Source organism: Amblyomma americanum, chromosome 1 (assembly GCF_052857255.1).
Source record: "Amblyomma americanum isolate KBUSLIRL-KWMA chromosome 1, ASM5285725v1, whole genome shotgun sequence".
Taxonomy (NCBI): Eukaryota; Metazoa; Arthropoda; class Arachnida; order Ixodida; family Ixodidae; genus Amblyomma; species Amblyomma americanum.
Genome location: NC_135497.1, coordinates 249740303 through 249764500, shown reverse-complemented (window position 1 = coordinate 249764500; position 24198 = coordinate 249740303). Strand labels below are relative to the sequence as shown.

The window sequence follows — 24198 nt, the reverse complement described above, 5'->3', positions numbered from 1 at the left end:
AGTGGTTTTTTGGCTCGAAGCAAAATTGAAGCGAACAACAGTAATTTTCTTCGAATAATTTCAAAGCCATAATTTAGAGTATATCTAGCACACAAAAAATGGTGAACAGCACAATAAGCATTCTCAAAACAATGTATTTTTCTAAGCAAGGAAAAATTTGAAATTGGTTTCTGGTGAAAGGAAATGGTGCAGTATCTGTCTCCCATATCGGCCGACACCTGAACTGCGCCGTAAGGGAAGGGATAAAGGAGGGACTAAGAGAAGAACGGAAGAAAGAGGTGCCGTAGTGAAGGGCTCCAGAATTATTTTTGACCATCTGGGGATATTTAACGTGCACTGACATTGCATAGCACATGGGTGACTTAGCGTTTCGTCTTCATCGAAACGCGGCTGCTGCGGTCGAGTTCGAACCAGGGTGTTCCAGTTCAGTAGCCGATTCATTACAGAAAAAAAGAAGAGAGTGCACTGAAGCTTTGCCAAGATCACTGAAGCTGTGTGAACTTCCGGCAAAAACTGCTATCGGAAATTGGGGGAGTCAACATATTTGTGGCGTGTGAGACCTACACGTGGAGCCTCAGACTGCTGCTCTTAAATGAGACTGCGTCATTATGCAGCTGTTGCTTTTAAGTGGTGACTCCATTACATCTGCTAGGTGTACACCCCGCGCACCCAGCGTCACCCTGCATCAGACGTCGAAAAGTGGCGCCCATTTCTATAATTCTCGTGCTAGCTCCCCTTTGTGCCTGCGCCGTCAAGCTTGATTAATGAATTTAATGCGGAGAACAGCATCTGCGGCAGCTGCAGTCAGCTCAGACTCGTCCCGTGGAAGTGTGAGTGCAGACATCGGCAGGTACGGATCTGGGTTCCGTACTTGCACATGCTCGCAGCGCGTACACGTATAAAGTGTCCGTGGAGTCAGTGCTTTGGCTGCAAGCGTGCTGCGGTGCCATCCCAGAGAAGGTACGCTGAACTGAAACTACATGAAACAAGCGTTCCAGAAATGTTATTTGCTTGAGACGAATACTTCGATATTTCGAATACCAAACATTTGAATCAAATTGAATACTTTACTATTCGAGTGAATATTCGAAGCTATCAAATAGTCGCACACCCCTACAATAAAGACAAAGGATATGTCCTAAATTGTAGCTTTATTCCTCATTTGTGTTAACACTGATGCTTTATAGCTGCCACCGTCATCCCTGCGGGATATTTGCGAAACTATAGTACTGTTCACCTTCGTGAGCTATCAGGTCGACTACCCATAACAGCTACACGGTGGTAACTAGAAGGTTAGATCAAAAAGGTGGAGCAATGATGACAGTGTATGAATGGACAGAGAAACTCCACATGCTACAGCATAAACAGTTATCGATTTGCCAAGTTGGTATTGGTCAAGCTTTCTGTTAAACACAATGGCAACCAAATATGGGCAAAGAAGAAAAAGGCAACAGGCATTCAAGGGCTGTAGTTGCAACTGTGCTTTTGTTGAAGTGAACAACCCACTGAAAATGGTAAATCTGAATAAGTCACATAGTAGAAACTTGTGGCCCACGTACCAACAAGCAAGGCTGAATGGCGGGCCTGTTGGTAATGCATATTCAAAGAGGGTTACTAACAGCCAAAGCTGCCTTCCTGTGCGATCCCCTGTTGTGTGCGCATCGTTTTTGGCTGGCAGTAACCTTTTTAACATGTACCAATAGAGACCATACCGAGACAAAAGGTAAGGAACACACAGAAACTTCCTTCAAAAAGGGAGACCTAGAGGGTAGATGTGCTAAGCCCCAAACAAGCCACTGTCTACTCATTCAAACCATAAAGAAAAGAAAATTTTGTGTCAGTTGAAATGACAGAAAACAACAAATGCTTAAGTTTAATTATGTGGCAGGATTCAATCACATCTTTTGGTGACTCATCGCCATGCTTGGACAGAATCTCACTGCCACTGAAAATGAGAAAATAGCCACACTGTCCACAATGCTGCACAGTGTCTCTGTTGAGTTTTAATGAGTAATTGGCACTTGGTACTTTTCCACCATGATTATTCCCAAACAGATGGATTTTTCTCAGACCCTTGATTCCATCAGAATTCGCCATAATGTGCAAGTGTAAATTTTTGCATTCCAACAAATTGTTGTTAATCCATCATCCAGACAGCTTTATGTACATTTGTCCTTATGAAAGTAGTAAAAAAAATTGGAAGGAACACTTAAGCTCTGCCTCAAGGATATGACGCAACAGCAGTAATGAGTTCAAGCCCATATTCGAAACTGGTCAGTCTCAACTTTACATTAATATGTCCCTGGGAGTCCTCATACCATGCACTCCTTGCGCAATGGTGCAGCGGTTAAGAGATGCCACTGGTGGGTCTTGTGTGACCCAAGTGCAAGTTGCTATTCCTGAGCAACCTCTCGCAATCACCCATGAATTTAACTGCCACCTCCCAGGGTGGTTAGTTTGCTCACATTCCGATGGTTAGGTTGTGAAGACCCCACGAGGTGAAGACCTAGCTTGCCCACCTAGGTTGCTCCTCTGGGGGTGGCTGCCTGAGCCACCCTACGCCGCCCTATTTAACACTCACAATGCTGCCGCCAACGCCGCCGGATTTTCTGTGCAACAGGGCCTTTAACGCTATCGTGGTAATAAACAGTGCCAGTTCTGCATGCAATAAAAGAATGAAGTTTAAGGGGGGGATGCGGCTTTGAAATCCCCCCAAAAATGGCCAAAAAATTGATTTTTTGAGAATTGCTGTATCCACTTGTATGCATTGTTTTTTTATGCTGTCCCTAAACTTCACTGCTGAAATCAACTGGGAAGTACTCCAAAAAATTGTTTTGTGAACTGTGGCGGCTCTGCATTGCGGAGAAATGCTCGAACAATGGGAGTTTCTCTCAGTGACAGTTTTCTGCCCAGATACTAACCTTGTGGAGCAGATTTATGCATGACTGCTTTATTTATTTTGACCCAGTTTGTTTTGTTGCACTTCTAGGACAATTGTGCAGGACTTGTCAATTACATGCTTTGTTTTTCAAATTTGTAAATTTTACACTTCTTGTATGAAATTTTTTTCTTGCTCTAGATATGCCCACGGACACTGCATTGCAGTAATTTAAAACCAAGATTTGTGCTTTACAAACAAATAAAAAATAAAAATAAAGCAGCCTTTTCACTAGGTTCAGAGGAAAATATATATATTAAAAAACAATTTTTCTAGAGATATAACAGTGACATTTTGGGACAGCAGTCATAAAATTATTTCTAATAAATAGGGTATGCTCAAAAAATGACATGTAAACAGATCAACAAATAAAGTTTTTGCTGAAAGCCATGTCTCCCTTAACATACAACCCTTCCTACTCGCTGTCTATGAAACCTCTGAACAGCTTCCCGTCTATTCTACCCGAAGCTTTTTCCAGCTTATTGGGTTCCATAAAAGGAAACATTAATTCCATTCAGCTTCATGCAAAGCTTCAAACAAATGATCCGAGGCTTGACATATGCTTATTTTTAAGGAAACAGTCCTTCTCTGATATAAGCCTGATATCTATATCTTTGATTAGCCATTTATTACAAATAATCCAAGCCTAAAGGCCTGGTTTTCTGCTTGTAGCTTCAACATCATCACAATTACAAAGATCAAATGAAGCTCTTGTTTAATATCTTTTTTTTGTTATGCATGCATGAGCCATGAACACACATGTACATTTAGGGAGCTCAGAACTAGTGTGCACCTAACTTTACAAGTTGCACACTGAAGAGTACACACTAATGCTGCAGGTCTTTCACAATAAAACTGGATCGCAACTATTTTGTCTGCCAGAGCCAGTGACTTGTCAGTAAAAAAAAAATCCTAAAAAAATTACTACTATGTATGCTACCTCTCAAAATATCCACGATAGCAGAGCTTGGCTGGCATGTTCAACGGAGAGAGAGAGGAAAAAGTAAAGTGCATGCTAACAGAAATATGCTAGTCATAACAAGGTGCCATGGGATGCTACAAGCAACTGATGGGCAAGATATAGATGCCTGACAGCATCATATGAAGCCCTGATTATGACAGGCATATTTATTTATTTATTTATTAACAATACTGTCAACCCTCGTGCAAGGGTCCTTACAGAGAGGGTATTAAAACTTCATAGAAAAACAGCATTATTCACAAGCATGCTGCATCAAAGAAGGTTCGGTAGATTATATTCAGTCCTCAATACAGCACCCACCCAGTCAGTCTTTCCTAGTGTCTATCGTTATCCTTGTTGAGGCTGTTTTACTAGTTCTAAAAACTGCTCTAAAAAAAATAACCGATGCACAATATGCCACCTTTCTGTGATAAACAAACTGGAATAATTTAACAGTTCTAGCAAAGTAGTCTCAAATAACATTATGCACAACTTAGGAAACAAATCAGGATCTGGTAACATGAGAGCTCAGATGAAAAAGAACACCCTTTGCCCCACGTGAGACGGAAAGTGCATACAAGGTGTTTTTTCTTAACCCATACAGAGTTTTCGTTTAAACACCATGAAACATAGGTCAATGTGGTCTGTGCAGAACACAGCCATTATGTCTGTGATAGAGTGCACATGAGATATGACTAATTACCTGTAAATTTTTGTTTTCAGGGCAAAAAATTATATTGCAGAATCGGAGGTCGTCAATACCAAAAACAAGCCCAGTTTTAAAAAATTTCTGATTGTCGTGGTTCAAAATACCAACAGTGAGATTATGCTCATGAAATGAGTTGATATTAAAACCAAACGTGCAACCTGTGCCAGAAGCATAGCCCCACTTTTTGCTCGAGGGGCACCAATAAATGACAGAACTGACATCACGGTTCAGCTTGCAAACACTAACCATCAATCCAGTTTCTTTGTTTTTCATTATCTTCACAGATTTTAACCTTCGAGTATGTGCAATCAGATACTAATAATACTACTCAAACAAAAACAAGTCATGGGTGCGAGTCTCTGTCGTCACTTTACTCAGCCAGATAGGCAGTGCTGATGCAGTTGGCTCCAGTGCACGGTCAGAATTGAGCAGTGACATCAGTTTCATGGTTTATGTGTCCTTCTAGCATAAAATTGGGCTATACTTCCAGCGTAAGTCATGCATTTTGCTTTGGTATCATGTGATTTCATAAGAATAACTTTCATATAGATTTCTCAAACCATGATGCTGATTCAGATATTTTTAAAAATGTGCTTGACTTAAATGTTGACAGCCTTAAAGAGATAGTGAACAAAAAATCTGCAGACAAGATTTCTGGCCGAAATGACGGCTGTGGCACCAAGAGTGACCAATACAGCAGTTTTGAAACAGAAATAAGCAGAATTATTTTAATGAATATTTCTCAGACCACCGCATCTAGTGGGCACCACGATACGGGACTTGACATCAACTTTACCCGTCGCAAGGTTGTATACTTTGGGTGTCTACTTGCCTGATTTGGTCAGAATTAATCAGAAATCCCCATTGTCTGCAGTGATAGCAAACCAAAAAAGTAACATTTTGCAGAGACAGTACTGGTAGTGCCATCTCGTGCCCACAAGAGGAGTGAACGTACGGGCTTTCCTGAACTGCACATTGCCAAGCCAGCTTGCCTATGGCACTGCTAAGGGTAAGCTTGACGTCATGCCCTCTAGCTCGTACGTGTGCACGGAGTGCAGCCCGGCGGTCGCTCACAAAATGTCATAAATACATCCATCCGCTTAAAAATAACCGAATGATGAGTGTATACTTGGGTTTTTACAAATGCAAATCAGGTACTTTCTCAATATTCCCCAATTTTTATTCAGTATCCCTTTAAATTCCGCAATGTAGTCTAGTCACAAAAAGTAAAATTAAAATGTCAAAATTAAATCACTGAATCTTTAGTTATTTACCTGCCTTTCAATCGCACTCAGCCATAGACAAAATGTCCACTTTGCTGCACAATCCACCTGCACAGATTGCACTGATCGATGATGCATGGCTTTTAAAGGTAAAATCTGTATGGAGTAAAATAAAATACCCTGCAGTTTAACTACTTGGGTACGACAGCGTTAACTTTATTGCATAGTTCAGCACCTCTAAAATTCAGTTTCGAAAGTTAAAGGTTGCAAAGTAGCCGACCGATTTTTCGGGCTCCAATAATGTGAAGTTGCGCGATATTTCAGAATTCGCTGAGGAACCGTCGCGCACCTCATAGGAACGTGTACATTTTCACAGCCGATACTTCGAACTTTGTGGGGTCTAAAAGTTCAATTTTTTGGACTAAAACAGACACCAACAATACCGAGGAGATCAATTTTCAACTGAAAGTTCATTATTTCGTCCTAGTATAGACACGCGGGCATCGCTGTGACAACCAACTCGTTCTCCGCCGTGAAAGGCGTCATCTTGGGTTAAAACAAAATTGGCGGGCGCTGACGGAGTGAATCAGATGGACTGGCTTGGATCGGCTTGGCTATTTGTTCTCCATCGTTGACATTCGAGATAATGGGACGCTCTCCGTTGCCATCGAGAGCACGCGATCGCATTGAAAATGGTGCAACAGGACAGTGGGACAGTGGCAGCGTCCGCCGTGGCTTGGACGATGCCACCCGCAGTGTGGGGCAGCAAACGCGGTAGAGGGGGGGGGGGGGGGGGGGAGTGCGGGAGTGCATTCGGAGGCAATGGCTTCTGCTCGCGTCTTCCCATGCGTTACCTCTCGGTCTTCGCGGGCATTGCTGCTCCATGCAAACTGGCTGTTCTTGCTTTGCATGGTGGGTGCATTCGTTCATGGCATGACTTGCGGCTGTGTCGCGCCGTCTGGTATTGTGACATGAGAGGGCGCGGAGATGACAAATACATGACTATGGCTCACATACAGTCTAATGGTGTCTTCGTCTGGTCGTCTGGTCGATGGTTAGGATTTGCCAGAGTGGGAGCCGCTCTTGCTCTGAGTGCATAGCAAGACTAGTCAAGCCGAATGGTCAGCAAATTTTTAGAGCAGACGTGCAGCAAGCAGAAGATGGATGTAACTTCTGGAACCACGACGCGGCACTGCTGCTGGTGTCAACAGTGGCCGTACGTGGTTGCACACAGCCTGCATCGCGGTCGCCGCTTAGCCTGTATCGATCACTACTCCGGTTCTCCGTCTGCGGCAAAAATGAGCATCCCGTGGGAAGCTCAACGTAACGCATAACGTAGTTATCTGGCATCTCTTGGACATTTTGCCTCACACAGCGCGGCACTCACAAAACACAACAGAGCAAGGATGCTACAACTGCGTGACGGCATCATAAGCCTACACTTGCTTCTGCCTACGTGTAGGGAACGCCGAGGCCTCGGAGACGCTCCGACTTTTTTCTTGGAGCACGTCAGAGCGCTCTCAGCTGAAGGCGAGCACACAGAAAGAACCAGTCAAATGTGCGGTTGTCTCTCAGAGCGCTCTAGAGCAATCTAAAGTGACTAGTTGAAGAAACCATAATATTGTAAGACTGGCCTTCGGCTTTGGAATCTTCAGAGGCTGGCGCTTAACGAAGAAGACGACGAGAAGCGCCGAGCGCTGCGTCCCTTGTGCGTGCTCTGGACTGACCGCTGCCTCTGGTCTGTGCCTGGACTGTACCGCTGGTTGTTCGCGACACAGTGCTTTGCAAGACGTTCCTTATTACGATATTACCGCTAGTAGGCGGAACATGGGGAGCGGCGATTTTTGCAATTTTGAAAGCTGGTTTTTTGCAGAAAAGTTATCTGTTTGAAGTTCACGGATTTTCCGGACTGCTCGATTATTCGGACCATTTCCTGGGTCCCGGCGAGCCCGAAAAATTGGTCGGCGACTGTATTGCTACATACAGGAGTGTGCACATTTCATATTCATATGTGATGCACTGCAGACGCAGCCACTTATGCACAACTGACACACTCTACACGCTTCAATCAAGAGCATTACCTTTTTACTAAGCTCAAATCACTTGTTTTGTCAAAATCATGTGACCACAGCTGCTACCTTTTATGTAAGCGGCTTTCAGAAAAATGCAGTCACAGACGTCATGGTATTTTAGCTGAGAAGCTATAATTCTGATGCCCGAAAGCAGTGTGTGTAAGGCATGTGCAGTGCTGGTTCTTGTACAGTGAAGAGTATTTGAGACCCTTCCATGTGTCATACAAGAAACCAAACTAGAGTGAAAAGTGCAGTGACAAAAGATCAGCTTTCCTACACACTTTCACATGCACACACTTTACAATCCATCACAGTCTCTAAACATTCTAAAAAGGCCAAAAATAACATAAAATGGCTGCATAACCCACGATAAAGGTAAAATTGTAACTAAAGCACTAAACAAAAAATGATTTATACAACACTTCATAAAAAATTAGAATGAATTCATCACCATGCATTTTGTGCATCATGCGCATTGTAAAAACATGCATGCGCTAAGGTCATATCAAGGACAAAAGCCCAAACAGGATACTTAGTGAAAATATTTTCCAAGCCTTAACACAAAAATATAGACAACAATGGTGTTACCACGATTTGAATGCATGCATCGTTATCATGGCTCATCAAAACCAATCTTCACAGAAAGACTAACTCGTTCTACATCTACCCATTCATTGAAAGCCCTGCGATACATGAAACTGCATAAATGCACATTTTCACAAGACACTACTCTACTATATTCCCTGCTCAAACAGCAGACTTAAACTGAGATGCTTTATTGTTTCTTGTCGTCACAACATGCAGGCAATATTAAAAAAAAAAAAGCCAAATCAAGGCAGCTTCTAGCAAAAAAAACATGATTGTTCAAAGGAACAAACAAAAACTTCTATGTACTTCTTTCCTTTCGTCTCCTCTCCTAATTCCTAATTCAACAGTGCTAGTATTGTATAACTCATCTTGCATGATATTAAAATTCAGGGGAACACTTAGGTTCCGCCTTTAAGAGTATAAAGCGATAGCGTTCTGTTCACACACAGTCACTGTCCTTTGTTCACATCCACACACTTATCACAACACAGTTTCCGCTTCTTGTCTTTGAACTCTTCCACACTGCAGCTTACATACATAATGCTTTATACACACATACTGATCAGTACTCCCTGCACTACACACACAATCACATGGTGGCAATGGAGCGCTCCACCTAGGCACAGATTCCGCACTGAGAAAACTTTATACTGCTCGCGTGCCAATCTGTTGAGGCAGCGGCATATACCAGATTGTGGAGGTTTTCTAGTGGCTGCCGTATGCAGGCAATACCATGGCACATCAAGTAAAGAGGATATGACATGGGTTTCTTGACACAACGACGATGCTGCCTTTTCCGCTGAACGGGAGGGAGCCTTAAGGCTATCGCTTTTAAAGGGTGCACTAAGGCAAGTGCACGTGATCTCAAAGGACAATTTTAGGGAGAATGAGTTTTTAAAAGCTGCAGCCTTCTGTGGTAAAGCAGTGTAAAAAACAAACAAAAAACAAGCAAACAGAATCACAGCTAAGAAAACAAGTACAGTGGTTTGAGAAACTAAATAACAAAGCAATTTTAGAGTAGTAGAAGGTTATCTGATGCACCTGTAGGTCCTCAGCTGTCCAGTTTAGAAAATGCAATATGGGGAAACATCACTAATTATGATGTGCCATACAAGAACACAAGAAAAAATTGAAAGGTGAGAACATTCTCAAACTGTGGTAACTTTTGTGAGCAATTTTTTACAGCTGTGAAGACAATTAGAGATTAAAAACACATGCCTAAGTTACTAGTTCCTTGTCCTTATACACTTTTCCTGTAGTTCATCATGAAAAGCCCACAAACCATGTTTGCATTATTGTAGGCTTAATGACTTTTGAGCTAAGACGACGTCCTGATCTTGCAGTGTCTGCTCCAGTACCAATACATTAACTCCTTGTCTAATGAATTCAGTAAAACCATAATTAGCACTGTGTGTGCTGAGCCATGGCCACACGAATATAACATAACGTAAATAGACTGTACAAAGGATAAAACTGAGAATATAAATAAAAAAAAAATCTACTTAATAGGCTTAAAGATATTATAGCTGGTCAGCAAGCAACTTAGAGTACAACATCTACACAAAACCTTACCAAACAGGAGTCCTGTGAGCATATAAGGTTTGGATATTAAATGCATAGTGATAACACAGCATTTATACCATTCTACTTCATTAGAAGGTAATATAAAATGTAGTATGATTTCCTGCACTAATAAATTAAGTCAACAAGTGCATAATCTGCACAATGTTGCAACATCCAAACAGTGTTCTAGCTTCTCTAGTAACAGCAGGCATTAATTAATGCTGGGCAAACCTTGCATTACCTTCCAGAATGATAGGAGCATATGGCATAAGTTACACATGCTTTCAGGAAATAAGACATTATTTGCTAATGACACTCATAACTACACATGCTCTCAAGCATGCTGGTATCTTTCACACCTGAAGAACATTAATCCAACTGTAAGAAATGGCTAATATCACAAGACTGTAACAATACTCTCCATTCCTTATGGTCCAAATTACATGCAGTTTAAGTGGATAGCATAGCGAGGCCTTAGTAACCTTGTGATCCCTGGCTTTCCATCTGCAGTTTTCCTCAATATGCACAAAAACACCTGAAGTTCAGGTGCACCTATAAAAATTGCAGCTTGGAACACTATATATATATATATAAAGTAGACACATGTTTGGCTTACTGGATAACGTGACACAAAGATTGATCTGTATGAGCAGCCAGGAAAACTAAAATACATCATTTTTTTAATACATGTTGCTTACTACCTAGAAATTCAGTAGTGATAGCACCATCAGTGCACTGAACTAATAGAAGCTTGAGGTTAGTAGGTTTTAGTAGGGAACACAATTAGTAAAAAAGCAAGCAACACATTCAGAAACAAAATGCAAGGCAAGTGCAAATGTAAAGAGAAAATGTGAAAGAGTGATTATGGATTGATTAAAACATGCTCACATTATATAATGCATGCATAGCAGCTGCTGAAATGGCTGCAGCAAAAAATTGAGAGCAAATGAAAATATGTGAATCAATATACAAACATTGTTAGGAACCCATGCACCATTTGTAGGTGCCATGCACAAAAGCATAAAATGTGAACATTATGCTCCCTGATGTGTGTTGAAAATCTGTGATTAATGCATTGTCAGGTGCATCAACTTATGGAACCTGGGAGCCACGACAAAAGTGAATACCCCTGTAGCCTCCACTGAATTATGTAGTGTGCATTTTTCTGCAACAGATATTGTGTGTATGCCTGCTGCAAGCAGTATTCCAAGGCAGTTTGCAAAAAGACAAGGGTGCGAAAAAATTTTGGTTTTGCACAGTGCCCATGCTCTGCACCCTTTTCTTGCGGGCTCCACATATTTGAAAGCACAACTGTCTTGCAAAAAAAAAAACAACTAAATCATATGTAATATGAATATGCTAAACGATACACTGCTTTGCACTGCTGGAAAACTCCTCTATGAGGCATGAATACCAAAAGCATGACCATTATTAACGTTTTCGGGACTGCTAAGCTTAATTGCACTGTCTCCAATCACAAAAAACACTGGATCCTCAGGCTACTGCTACACCTATTGATTATCCTTGACTTTAAAAAATTCAGTCCACCAGTCCACTAACTTCATGTCAACTATTAATCTAAGTGCTGCTGCTTAATTTAATCTCCACTGTGTAAGAAAGCAATGTCAAAATAGTGCAACCATTGACATTTTTTTAGGAATGTACAAAATTAAAAAAAGTTCACTGCACACAATACACTGAAGTTACATGTCCACTGAATACGCAGACAATTGTGGAAGGCAAGCCTTAAAAATTTGACATGACACCTCAGCCTGGAACAAGTACAGAAGGCATGCTGCTTCCAGAAATTAAAACTTCAAGGGGAACTGTCTCATTGCAATTAATAACCAAAGATAAATATTGCTGAAAACTATATCAAGCAGCAAATTTTGTCTCTTGGATATCTGCACACACAGGGAGGCATAGCTGGAGGGAAAGGTGACAGCTGCGTAATAACAGTTCCATGCCTCCCTCCTATCAGCCTTTGATCCAAATAATCTAACTGAAATTACATATTTCATTTCTCACAAGTCTCCCAGGTTATTATTCTGAGATTGCCACTCAGTTTAATGGACACAGGTGAGCTAGGTGAGAAAAAAATTGCAAAAGCACAGCTCTTGGCCCCAAGCGGAGAAAAAGAGGTGCATGAAAGCAAGCCAGCATGCAGGGCCCCCTACCTGGGTGGTGTTAAGTGCGGGAGGGGCGGCTTGGGGGGTGGAAAGTCTGGCCGCAGGGCCGAGCTCAGAATGCTGTCGGAGGAAGCCGAGTGGCAGAGAGGGCCTTTGGCAGGGGCTGCCGATGCCACCACTGTGGTCCCGTTGTCAGGTATTCGCGTGGACTCCAGGATCTGCCGCTCACGAGGGGTCAGGGGCAGCTCCGGCAGAGAGTTGCGGTGGCTGTTGCTGTCAACCAGCATGTGGCACACACACGTGTGTTGTTCACTGGGGTTATTTTAAGGCCATTCACTATCATTCCCATTTCACATAGTGCAATCCTAGTGCTACTCAAACCCTGCATTTCAGCTTTTCACCATCTTATTACCTTCTCCTTATGCAATTTTTTTTGTACTTGGAAATTGTAGTCTAAGATGATACTTTTGCTTTTGTGGGATCCAAGACAACACAGTGTCTCACTGGAGTGAAATATCATTCATCGCTGCTCGTAATTTTCCGCTAGCATGTTCTCTCCAATGCCACATACTCAAAGCATTCAAATAGATACATCAAGTTCCACTTGAAACCAATTACCAGGGCTCTGTGAGTATTAGAAAATTTAGAACAGCGAGTTTAATATCCTTCTATTTGATTTGTCAAACAAATCAAACAGTGCAGCTCAAAATTATTTCAAATGGATTGAATATGTTACACAGTTCTCAAATACATTTAAAATAACTGGCACAAAGTTCGAATAAGGTCCACTGTAGGGTCTAGTGTCGCGAAGCAGTTCATTCGTGTGGCGATGTTCATAATGCCTATACATGGCCTCCAAGACTTGACGCAAAAATGGCTAAAGTTGGCAAATCCTGCTTTGGTGCCCAATCTCGGAGCCCAATGGCTCACATGTAGCTCTCACCAGTCTCATGTACTGAGATATGGTACTAGTTTATTCTTTTTTGCCATCAATAGCAAAAGGTTATTTTCCTATACGTATATAACTTGCCAGTTATAAGAGTTATATATTGACTGTGTTGACCCTTAGAGGAGATTAGTGTTGAGTCACCACCACTAGTGCTTCGCTATTTTACACAACTGCGCATTTTGTATGAATATTTGCACAAGTAGCAAATAATCGTAAAAACATTCGATTTGTATTCAATTCAGTTTGGAAAAAAGTGCTATCCCACACCCCTAGCAATAACAACAACAAGCAATTTCCATCAAAAGCTAACCAGGAGTCATAAATTGTTCATAGAAAGGTGGTCATTCAACTATTGTGAATGAAACCTGAAAGAGACATGCTTGCTCCAATCTCTGATACTTCTCAGTGTACTTACAAGTAACACCATAACAGCCCTAACAAGAAGTATGCCCAAACACAAATTCCTTTAAATACATTAGGTTCTGCTCCTTGTGCCAATCCCTGCACAATGCAAGTGATATTTACAAAAATGGCCGTTACAGAATTTAAAAATTACTGGGTTCTTTCCTTGCTCCTGCGCTCAAAAGCTTAAAGGACTATAGACACCTAATTTTATTATGCGTTTTCTTCTGTCAAACAATGTGATAGACATTAGAATAAGTGGATTACCAGCTGATATTTACCTACAAATGCTACATAATTTATAATTAAATTTCTTCTCTCATGCTGTTTCGGTTTCATCCACGACTGTGACGTCAAGTTGATGTTTTGGTCACGTGATCCACTAGAAAAAGTGTAATATAATTGTTGATATGTAGTTTTAATTCACTACGACATTTAATCCAGCCTCTTCCAATACCTGGAATGACAAAAAATGACCTGTCATCAATTATATAGCCGTATTTTTATGCCCCATGTGACCTAAACACCAACTATGTATCACAGTCATCGTTCAACGGATTAATTCGAAACAGCATCAAGAAGGAATTTGATTATAAATTATTTAGCAGTTGTACACGAATACCACAGGATGCTCCATGTAAACGAATGTCTAACACATCGTTTGAAAGAAGAAAACACGCAAGCAAAAATTTGATGTCTATAGTCCTTTATGAAAGAAGCTGCAGAGGCTTTGTTTCCAATTTGTTAAAGCATCCATTTCATGCAAGGCAGAACAAATTTTTACAAGATGGAAAAATTATTTTGAGCAATCTGTGTGCAGTAAGAATGAGTGTTGTACAGGCTGTTTCACATGATGCGATTTACAGCAGCAATTACAGTAGAATCATGGTGATACGAATCTCACGGGGTCGCGAAAAAATTCGTATCATCCGAAATTTTGTATCATCCAAACAAACAAAATTCATATGCAGAAGCTTAGAAAACGCATGCACGCAGGTCTGTTTATGGCTGATGGGATTTATTCGCAGCCGTGCGGCCATGCTGCTCGCGGTGTGTACCGCGCGATTAGTGATCGTGATTTCAGCGATGTGAGGGCCGCGCACCGCCACTCGCTGCTTGTGGTGCGTGCTGCGCGATTAGCGATTGCGATTTCAGCGATGTGAGGGTCGCGCACCGCTACTCGCGGTGCGTACTGCGCAATTAGCGGTCACAATATCGGCGATGTAAGGGCTGCGTACCGCGCAATTTCGGCAATGTGAGGGCAGTGCTTAGTGCTCAAGGGTGCGATTGCGGCTCGCATGTTCGTATCATCCGATGTGGCTTGGGAGACAGTTCGGAACATTAGAAATTTCGCACGTTGTGCACAGTGCACTCCGGCCGGGGAATTTTACATATTCATATCATCGCGAAATTCGTATCAACCGTGTTCGTACCACCGAGATTCCGCTGTATTCAATTTCTGTTGCACTCCAAGTGGAATGGCCGCCACTCTAGTCACAACTGCCCGATGACAAGATTCCAACAAGTTGGTCACAGTGTCATGTAGTTGTTGCAATCATTGCAATTGCTTTAGCCTAAACCAATGAGAAATTCGTGGCGGTGCATTACATGACAAGTGCGGGAAGGCCGTGAGCTATCAACATAGGGTGCACCACTGGCTGTGGCTTTATTGGTGGGTGTTGCTGCAGCATGCGTTTTGTGGACCTTCATACTTTCAGTATTAATAAGGCAGTTTAGGTAGTGCATAGCCCGCATAACTGATCATTTTGTTTTAATAAAAGCAAGTCATTTCATCTAATAAACCGTTTTCAGTGAATTGGCCGCAACTGTACATGTACCATGGCTCATGTGTGCAGTGCAAATGAGTGTTTTACAGCCCGAAATCAATCATTCAAACAATCCCTCAGGCATGCAACCACTCAAGCAACAGCTCCAGATTTTTGTCGGTGAAGTTTCACCACGTCAAACAGCCTTTATGCCCCTCCTACACACATTTCAATGATGCTTACACTGTGTTACAGACACAAATTTAATAGAGGTAGCCTTAATGCCATCTGCCAGCTACTGAGTTTGCTGCACCTCACCACTGCATGTAATGTGCACAATTGCCTGCAGCGCTCTTGTTAGATGGTGCCATTATTTTCCATGAAACATACTTCTGCCAATTAACAGATCCATAACATGCAGTGAAAATAAGGTAATTTCAAGGTAAGGTTAGGTGCTTTTACAATTAGCTTCGGTTATAGTGACCTGTGTGAACAATGGAAGAGCTGTGCTGCACATCAAAGGTGTTGGATACCTACAACTGGCAGTACGCATCCGGCCCACACGGAGGGGCATCACGCTAAGGTCACTATTTGCATCAAGCATACATGGTGTTATGTAATCCCCATGCAAAGTGTATGACGAAGAGCGAAAAATGATGACATCAGTTTGGAAGAATACAAAAGCTAAAAAATGATGTCACAGTGATGTAAGGCTGAAGATCTAGTTTGTGTATTTTACTTTTATGTGCGAAGAGGGGCGCTAATCGCACCACTGTGATTCTGTTCTTGTCTGGAGTCAGGCACGTGGACAGTGTCCTTGAGCAGCCATGAAGTGGGTTCACAGGGCGTCCAGAGAGGTCCAATGCTGTTACTAACGTATTGCTGTACACAGTTGTTTGTAAATACCCAATCAACGACAGTCAAGTTCCTGGCTTTCCTGCAAGCCATCAAGTGGTGCAAAACATTGACAAGAAGAAAGGACGAATACATTTTTACGGACATCGACCACATAGATCGAAGAATGCTTTCTAAAACAAGGACAATCCCTCTAGAGTTAGCAACCTTGAGTTGTTTGCTGACTTAAGTTCATGTTAACAACCACAAAATGTCTTTTATATTACACTGTATTTGTAGTGAACTTGTTTACAGCTGTTACACCACATTTCTATAGGTTACACATTTCGATAAAAACAAACAAGTTTCTCTGTGTTGTCACTGTCATGACATCTAAAAACATTAAATGTGTGTGTGGCACTGGCTCCAAAAATGATGACATTAGTGAATTTGAGGCATTATGCAGTTACAACACATGCCTGTGTGGCCTGATTATTAATGTTCCATCCTTATAGAGCACCTCTTCAACTAAAGTAAAGCAGTTTATTAAGAAAAAAAAAATCAAAAGAAGAATGCCAGCCACACCATAAATGCCTAGCTTAGGGCACGCCCCTGAATATTAGATGGCAGGTGGAAGGGGGGGAAGAAACCCAAGACAAGAAAGCAATAGGTGGAGAGAAATGCAGAGAGGGAGGGGCGCAAAATTACTGCTGTCCTCAATTCAAAAACACATCAGCAATCTGAATTCCTCAAAAAAGATGCAATACAGAACCAGTTCTAAGCTGAGGCCTTCATTACTAATGCATAATTCAGTAAAAACACAATAAAATAATAGAATATCATCACTATTACTATTAGAAAAAATAAACAAAATAACTATTAATACAAAATAAAATGAAAAAAAAAGGCCAAAAGGGGTTAACACTAGTTTAACAGTGCAGAATGACGAGCACGCAAAAAAAAAAAGGATCACACACAACAAATGGAAGACTCCCAGTATAAATAACATTTATGGCCCATGAGAAGCTATGGTAACAAAAAATTACAGACCCACTTTAGTTACTGGAAAAGCAAAAACTTTCAAAGCTCAGCTTTATGCAGATTGTTTATAACCCCACAACCTACCTTCATGACTACGAGTGGAAAACATTTTGCTGTTATATTTCAATATGCTTTTTTTAAAATGAGTACCAAATTACACCAATGACAGGGAATAAGCTGTGAGCTGTAGCAGTATGCCTAGCCATAAACTATAGGTCATTACGTGGTAGAAAACTAATTTAATCAAGGTAGAAGAAAAGCTTCCACAATGCATACTTTATCTGTCCACTAGACTGCATGTATATTGTGGCACACATGTCAGCATGGCTATTGATAGGCACAGCATTGGCACACCAATTACTGATGGTGATAATGTCTCATCTTGCAAACTGCACTTTTGTTTTCCGATACAATGCATGCACGTGACACAGGCACACTTTGTGGCAATGAACATGGTAAGTCAGCTAATATACAACAATGTCAGTATGTGCAAAACATGAACAAAATCATAACGAAAACATAAGGTTGCAGTGTTCACCGTGCATAACTATCTGTTACTTGAGGGCTTTGCTAACAAGATGCAATGACAGCAATTAAGTGAAAATATTGAAACAGAAACAAAACTAGACACAGAATTGGGAATACTGATTATGTAAAAAAGAAATTGTAAATAGATTTAAGCAATGACCTCAAGGCCATGAGGCAAGCTGTCATAGTGCATAGCAGTCTATGCATTTGCAATGGTGGTGACTGCAATGCTTGCCTCTCATTGAAAATGTGTGAGGGTGGGTTGAACCCCGTTATAAGACACACAACTGAAATGGACAATTGGGACTAAGAAACATTTTTCGCCTACTTGGTTGGCCGCCCCATTTCTCCCATTTAAGTGGACCTCTTTTCTAACAGACGCCAGATATAGAAGACATCCGGTAATAAAGGATAAATTACCTTCAAATTTTGTCTACTGTCTTGCTTATAACAGACATATTAAATTGTAGGAGTTCCTTCCAACTCCGCAAATGGGCTGCCATCACTTGCAAACCACACAGCGTCCATGCTTGAGAAAGAAGGCAAGACATGATCAGTGATATGATGTTAAAGCTGCAACTAGTACAGAGCAGGCCCGATAACTGCAAAACATCGGAGAGTCTTCTCAAATGCAACTGTTGCGTAAAGAGCTTCCAACCTACTAACAGGGATACGAGCATGAGTGACAGAAGCACATAACGGAGGGAGTTAACATGTTGCGCCTCGCACAGCAGGTTTTCCTGCTCGTGGTGCTCCTGCGACCAAGAAATTAAAAAAGAAAAGGACTGCCAGCTTGCAGCTTGCATGTTGTGCCACAATTAACAAGCAAACACATCCTAGCCCGGCGCAATGCCGTCCTTGCCACCATTCTGTAAAGTATGATTTCGGCGCTGCGTTCTTAGCTGATGAGCATTGCCTCTGCTACTGGCCTAGTAGCTTGGATAAATGGCAGGAGATGTGGAGAATCTGTTTCCCGAGGCAACACTGGCAAACCTAGGGAGGGACATGCAAGAAGACATGGGCTTTCAAGCCCCCACCATCTCCCTCCTTCTCACATAGTGGCGGCCGCGGATGCGTTATCAATGCAATTGTGCACTCGAAGCACGAGCACTCTTCATAGTTCACTGTTTAATGAGCGGCTGTGCCGCTTTACAGGGTTCCTTTTTCGATAATTAAGTGCCCAGTTTGTGTAAAGAAGTCTGCTCTGCAAAATAACTCCACAGAAAAGACTGAAATTTTTGCAAATCACCATCAGTATGTTGGAATTTTTGGTACTTGGCTTATCTCGAAGCACTATTTACCGAAATATTTCTCCGATTTTGCAACTTTTACTTACCGTGGGCTAACTGTACTTTTCTGCAGCAAATTGGCATACAAATGTTTGGCAACATATCTGCAGCTGCGGTGCAGTGGAAGTCATGAACTGTTCTCAGGAACGCCACTAGCCAAGCCGATAAAATTACACCGCTACTCTTGCAGATAATGAACTAGTTCAACACGCTTGTAGCCTTTTTTGTGAAAGTCTTTCACAAGGCGGCAAGATCAAAGTAGCAGCACATCTGCAAACGATGAAAGCTTGGAGTCTTGCTTACAACGGACCTCTCATATAAGAGCCAAAATCTGCTCTCTGCTGTCTGTTCTAAAAAGGTTCAACTGTATTACCAAACACCAACAGCATAGATTTTACGTGAACATTATACACTGTCAGTGACTAAGCTTCACTTCTGTTTTCATGTGAAGCTTTTCTGCATGACCACCCTTTAAAAACAGAAGGAATGCCGACAGAAAAGCAAATAAATATCCTGTGCAGAGTTACATAAAGCTTAGCAAGGTGTGGGTCTGGGATAGTAGGTAAATCATGACTGGCATAAAAGCACAGAAAACATATGGACAAGCGAAGACAACAGAACAGCGCTTGTCTGTTGCCTTCACTCCTCCGTGTGTTTTTTGCGTAACTGTGTCAATCAAAGTTGCATAAAGTTTGCGAGTTCCGAAAATGAGTTGAAATAGAGAAGTATACCCATAATTTCAAGCTGGTATGCATGAGCCATTTCATCTAATGAATGCAGGATTAATCAAGCATAACTATAATTCTTAAAATGATCTCGCATCATAGCATGTGAGGGCACTTAAAATGGTGTTCTTGCGAGGACATGAGAAAATGGGTTAACCAGAAAATATTATGATGCAGAATCACTAGCGACCATCAACAAAGGTCCAGCCGCAGCCATAATAATATGGAGCATGCTTCTGCGAACAAGTCCTCTCATGCCTTACCTACAAAAAACTTGGGTGCTATTTAACACATATGCTGGCGAATGGCTATGCTTGTGCACAAACGGAAGAAACCTTCCTACTTTCCCTATGTAACACATGACAACAGTCGAAAAAGTGAAGCGTGCTCTATGTTATTCTGGCTGCAACTGCACATAAAGTTCTTGACAGTGCACAAGAGCCCTGCAGGAAGGCTTTTATAAACTCACTTGTCTGCTTTAGAACTGTAGATGCCATTGGGTGTGGTGGTACCCACATGCTTGTTCTTATCTTTGCTTTGAGACTGCTTCTGGCTAACTTCAATCAAGGCCTGAAAAAAAAAAGGCAGAAAATATCAATACGTATTACATGTGTCGCCTGATGGATGTGCTGCATGAAAACCTTTTGGTCCCCTCCTCCGTCTACATGTAGCTAGGCCTTGCCATCCAGCAGAGACCACTTGGCCTATTTAAAAGTGGTAATGCCTAAGGTCCCTAACCTTCTGCGGCAGAAAATTATAAATTCCTCAAACTGAGAACAAAGAATCACTGATATTCCATGAGAGACATCTAATAATACTTCAGAATACACCAGAACATTCAGAACCAAGATGAGAAAGTTCAAAGGAGAACGTGGCTACGGATATAGAAAAAGAGGCGGTGCGGGCCACTGAGAAAGAGAAGGCACTGGAAGAGTTGAATGGAGTACAGAAAGCAAAGAAAGGTAAATCAGCGCAGGAGGTTGCGCACATTAAAGGGACCCTGAAATCATTTCAATGGGCATATTCTAGCGCAACAGATCTGTAGAGGTGGTCTTTGCGGGTATTCGAGGCAAATTTTAAGGCTCCGCGCGGACCCCATGATTAATAAATAATTTTTAAAGGCCCACCCAGACTGCACACCGACATCATCAAGGTGGGGGAAGCGGCGGTGAGGTGCCACCTTAACCGGTTGCGAGATATTGCGAGCAGTGATTTATGAAAATTATTTATAATATATGTAGGGTTCATGCAGAGCTTTCAAAAAAGCAACTAACATAACTAACAGAAGACACATAAATAACTAAGGCTATCATGCAATGAACAAAAGGTTAAAAACGTCTGCTAATTTATTTCATTGTTTTTCCAAACTATATCGTGTTTAAAACATTTGCTTATTTTCAAAGCCAAAAAATACAGGAAAAATCAACAAGACCATTTTCACCTAAGAGCAGCGTTGGACGGAATGGTATGTGATCATTGTAAAACACTGCAAGATGCCTTTTTTTTAAGTGTTTCCAGTTTTCGGCATGAACATAAAACATGGCTTAGTGTTAGCGCATCTCTGCATAATTCACATAGGGGTTTGTCTTGTTTTGTCAGTACGAAGTTATATGTGAGGTGTGTGTGTCTTATATGAAGACAGCACATAATCACTTCCCTGAAAAGCTCCTAGTGGGTGCAAAACTTACATTCAATTGAAGCTGGCTTTACCAAGTATCGTTTGTTATTTACTTCATTGTTCCAACAGACTGCCATTTATTTCTTAATTTACAATGTGCTAAGTTCATACAATCTTTAAAGGGCATATTTAAAGGGCAATGGCAGACTCTCCTGCGTGTGAGATCTGTGGGTGCGACGAAACTATAGAACACCTTCTTTGTAATTGCCCTCAGTTTCAGCGTGACCGTGCACTCCTCGCTGCAACACTCCGCCGTTTAGATCCTCGGCCCCTCACTGAAGCCAAGATTCTGGGTCCTTGGAGTAAGCCTTCATCGCAGAGGACAGCTTTGAAGGCACTTTTAAAGTTCTCGAAAGACTCAGGACTGAGTGCAAGGTTGTGAACTATCCGTGTGTGCCCTGTGTACCCTGCAAGTAACGGCCAACGGGCATGTGCAAAAGTGAGCATCTCTCTTTGTTCTCTCCCCTTTCTATCTCTCCCTCCATTCCCCTTCCCACGTGCAGGGTAGCATACTGGGCGCTGCCTAGTTAACCTCCCTGCCTTTCCGTCTCTCTCTCTCTCTCTCTCTAAAGGGCATATCTACTTTCTTTATTTGCTTCCCACAACTTGAGAAGTGCACAAATCTGCTTTTCCATTGCCTTTTATTCCAACATGACATGGGACCCAGCAGAGTTTTTATGTTTTGCCCTTGAGCTGTTGCTGCTGTTATGTTGTGTATAATGTGACCAAGTAACAGAGTGATTGCGTTTCAAGGGTGAAGAGCTGAGAGCACACTTCGTGAGTCTGCAAAAATGATACTGTTTGCAAGGCTCTTGTTTACTATTTTTTTTATGGCTACACAGATGGCATAACATCTGGCAGTGAAGATGGATGCACACTGTGGAAGTCATACTGTTTTCTCCCAATTCCCTCGTACCAGTCGTACTGTTTTCTCCCAATTCCCTCGTACCACTGCATTTCCAACAAAAATATCAGTCTTCGAACCATCAGTATAAAAATCCGTGAAGCCACCGTATTTTTCCTCGAGTGCAAAGAATTTTTGTACGATATGTTGTTGTGGAGTTTGTTTTTTACGGAACTGTGTAATAGTGAAATTGCTTATTGCAGGGAAATTCTACCATGGAGGTAGTAGATCTCTTCTTTGTGCAACACCAGGTAATGTGTCCAGTACGCCGAGATTCCGGCACAGGTGAAAGTGGGGGGTGCACCGGTCGCTGAGGTCCAAACGATCAGGACCCTGGGTATGTATCTGCAGACTAACAGGAAGAATAGGGACGCCTCGGAAAGGCTTAAAAATACGGTCAATGTTACCATGAGGCTAATCAGGAGAATTGCCAACTGTAAGCGAGGTGTCAAGGAAAAGGACTTGGGTAAGCTGGTACAGGCATTTGTGCTCAGTAGAATAGCGTATGCGATGCCTTATATGACGATGGACGCGACAGAGAAAGGCAAGGTGGAGGCTATGATAAGGCAGGCGTATAAGGCGGCCCTTGGGTTGCCTAACAATGCGTCTACCGAAAGGCTGCTGGGATTAGGGGTGCACAACACCCTGGAAGAACTGCGGGAGGCACACTTGGTGATGCAACTCAGTAGACTTTCAAAAACGAGAGGAGGAAGGGACATATTGGAGAGGATCGGCATTGGAGTTGATGCTCCAGCTGGGGACATGAAAATTTAGGTAAGTGAGAAATGCACAAGGGCTTGTACATAAAACCTTTGCCCAAAAATATGCATCTGATACATCACGAGGACTACAGGAAGGCAAGAGCCAGAGCTTTACATGCTAAGTACGGGAAGTACAATGGGGCAGTCTACGTAGATGTCGCCGAGTATAAGGACAAGGACGCATTTGCAGTTGCAGTGGTGGACGGGCCGGGACGCTTGGTCACCTCTCGATCAGTCAAAACCTGCTCCTCAGAAACTGCAGAGGAGGCGGTGATAGCGCTAGCTATAGCTAATACTAAAGCTCACCTGATTTTTAGCGACTCTAAGACAGCCATCCAAAATTTGGTGAGGAGCAGATTATCTGTCACAGCGACACGATTGCTAAATTGGGCTACGGGGCGAGGAACTACGGACGTGGCAATTGCCTGGGTACCGACATACTCTGGGAACCCTGGGAACGAGGCGGCTCCCATGAATGCTCGAGGTTTCGTCAGCCGAGCAGGTGAGCCAGACGTTCTGGTGAGGTCCATGAGAGATGGTCTGGTGACCTTTCACGACATTACTAACCATTACAAGCTTGAGCGGAGATTTTACCCGCCCCCAGACAAGCAATTGGTGAAGGCACAGGAATGTGCCTGGCGAAGATTGCAGACGAGATCTTTCTATAACCCATATGTGTTAAACAGAACCTACCCCTACCCGGACGTTCAGCCGGAATGCAAATGGTGTCAGGAACTGGCAACCTATGACCACATATTATGGAGCTGTAGCATAACGCCGCTACCGGTGGATATTATGCGTGATCCTTCTCTCGAGCAGTGGGAGGCCGTGTTGGCCAGCTCAGACCCGGTCGTCCAGACCCGGGCTGTGGAGTGGGCCACTCAGGTAGCTGTCAGCCATGGGCTGATGGCCATCTAGCACGGTATCGTCCGCACATGCATACTGATGAAAATAAAGTTTTTCCATCCATCCATCTGGCACATCTCGTCAAATTGCAACAGCAGTGGCCTGGTAGCTTGAGGTTTGTTTTTGAATATTATTCTAGAAATACACTTCGTTACAACTGGATAGCAGGTATGTTTTGGAAGAGATTTTATTTTAAGGATATATGCACAAGTCAGAGCGGTTCTTCTAACTT

The 24198-nt window shown here is 42.3% G+C and overlaps 1 protein-coding gene across 3 annotated transcripts in view; it reads right to left on the bottom strand.

Moving 5' to 3' along the window:
- The window catches only part of LOC144114902 (rap guanine nucleotide exchange factor 1-like), a 79510-nt gene that overhangs the window by 32556 nt on the left and 22756 nt on the right, over positions 1-24198 (bottom strand). Inside the window, exons 5-6 of one of the 3 annotated variants that reach the window (XM_077648918.1) lie at positions 20187-20287; positions 12232-12456 (exon numbers count right to left, since the gene is read on the bottom strand). In XM_077648918.1, the coding sequence (XP_077505044.1) occupies positions 12232-12456; positions 20187-20287 (326 nt within the window). Of the gene's footprint in view, positions 1-12231; positions 12496-20186; positions 20288-24198 lie in introns of all 3 variants that reach the window. The other 2 variants (XM_077648917.1, XM_077648919.1) reach the window with 2 other exon arrangements.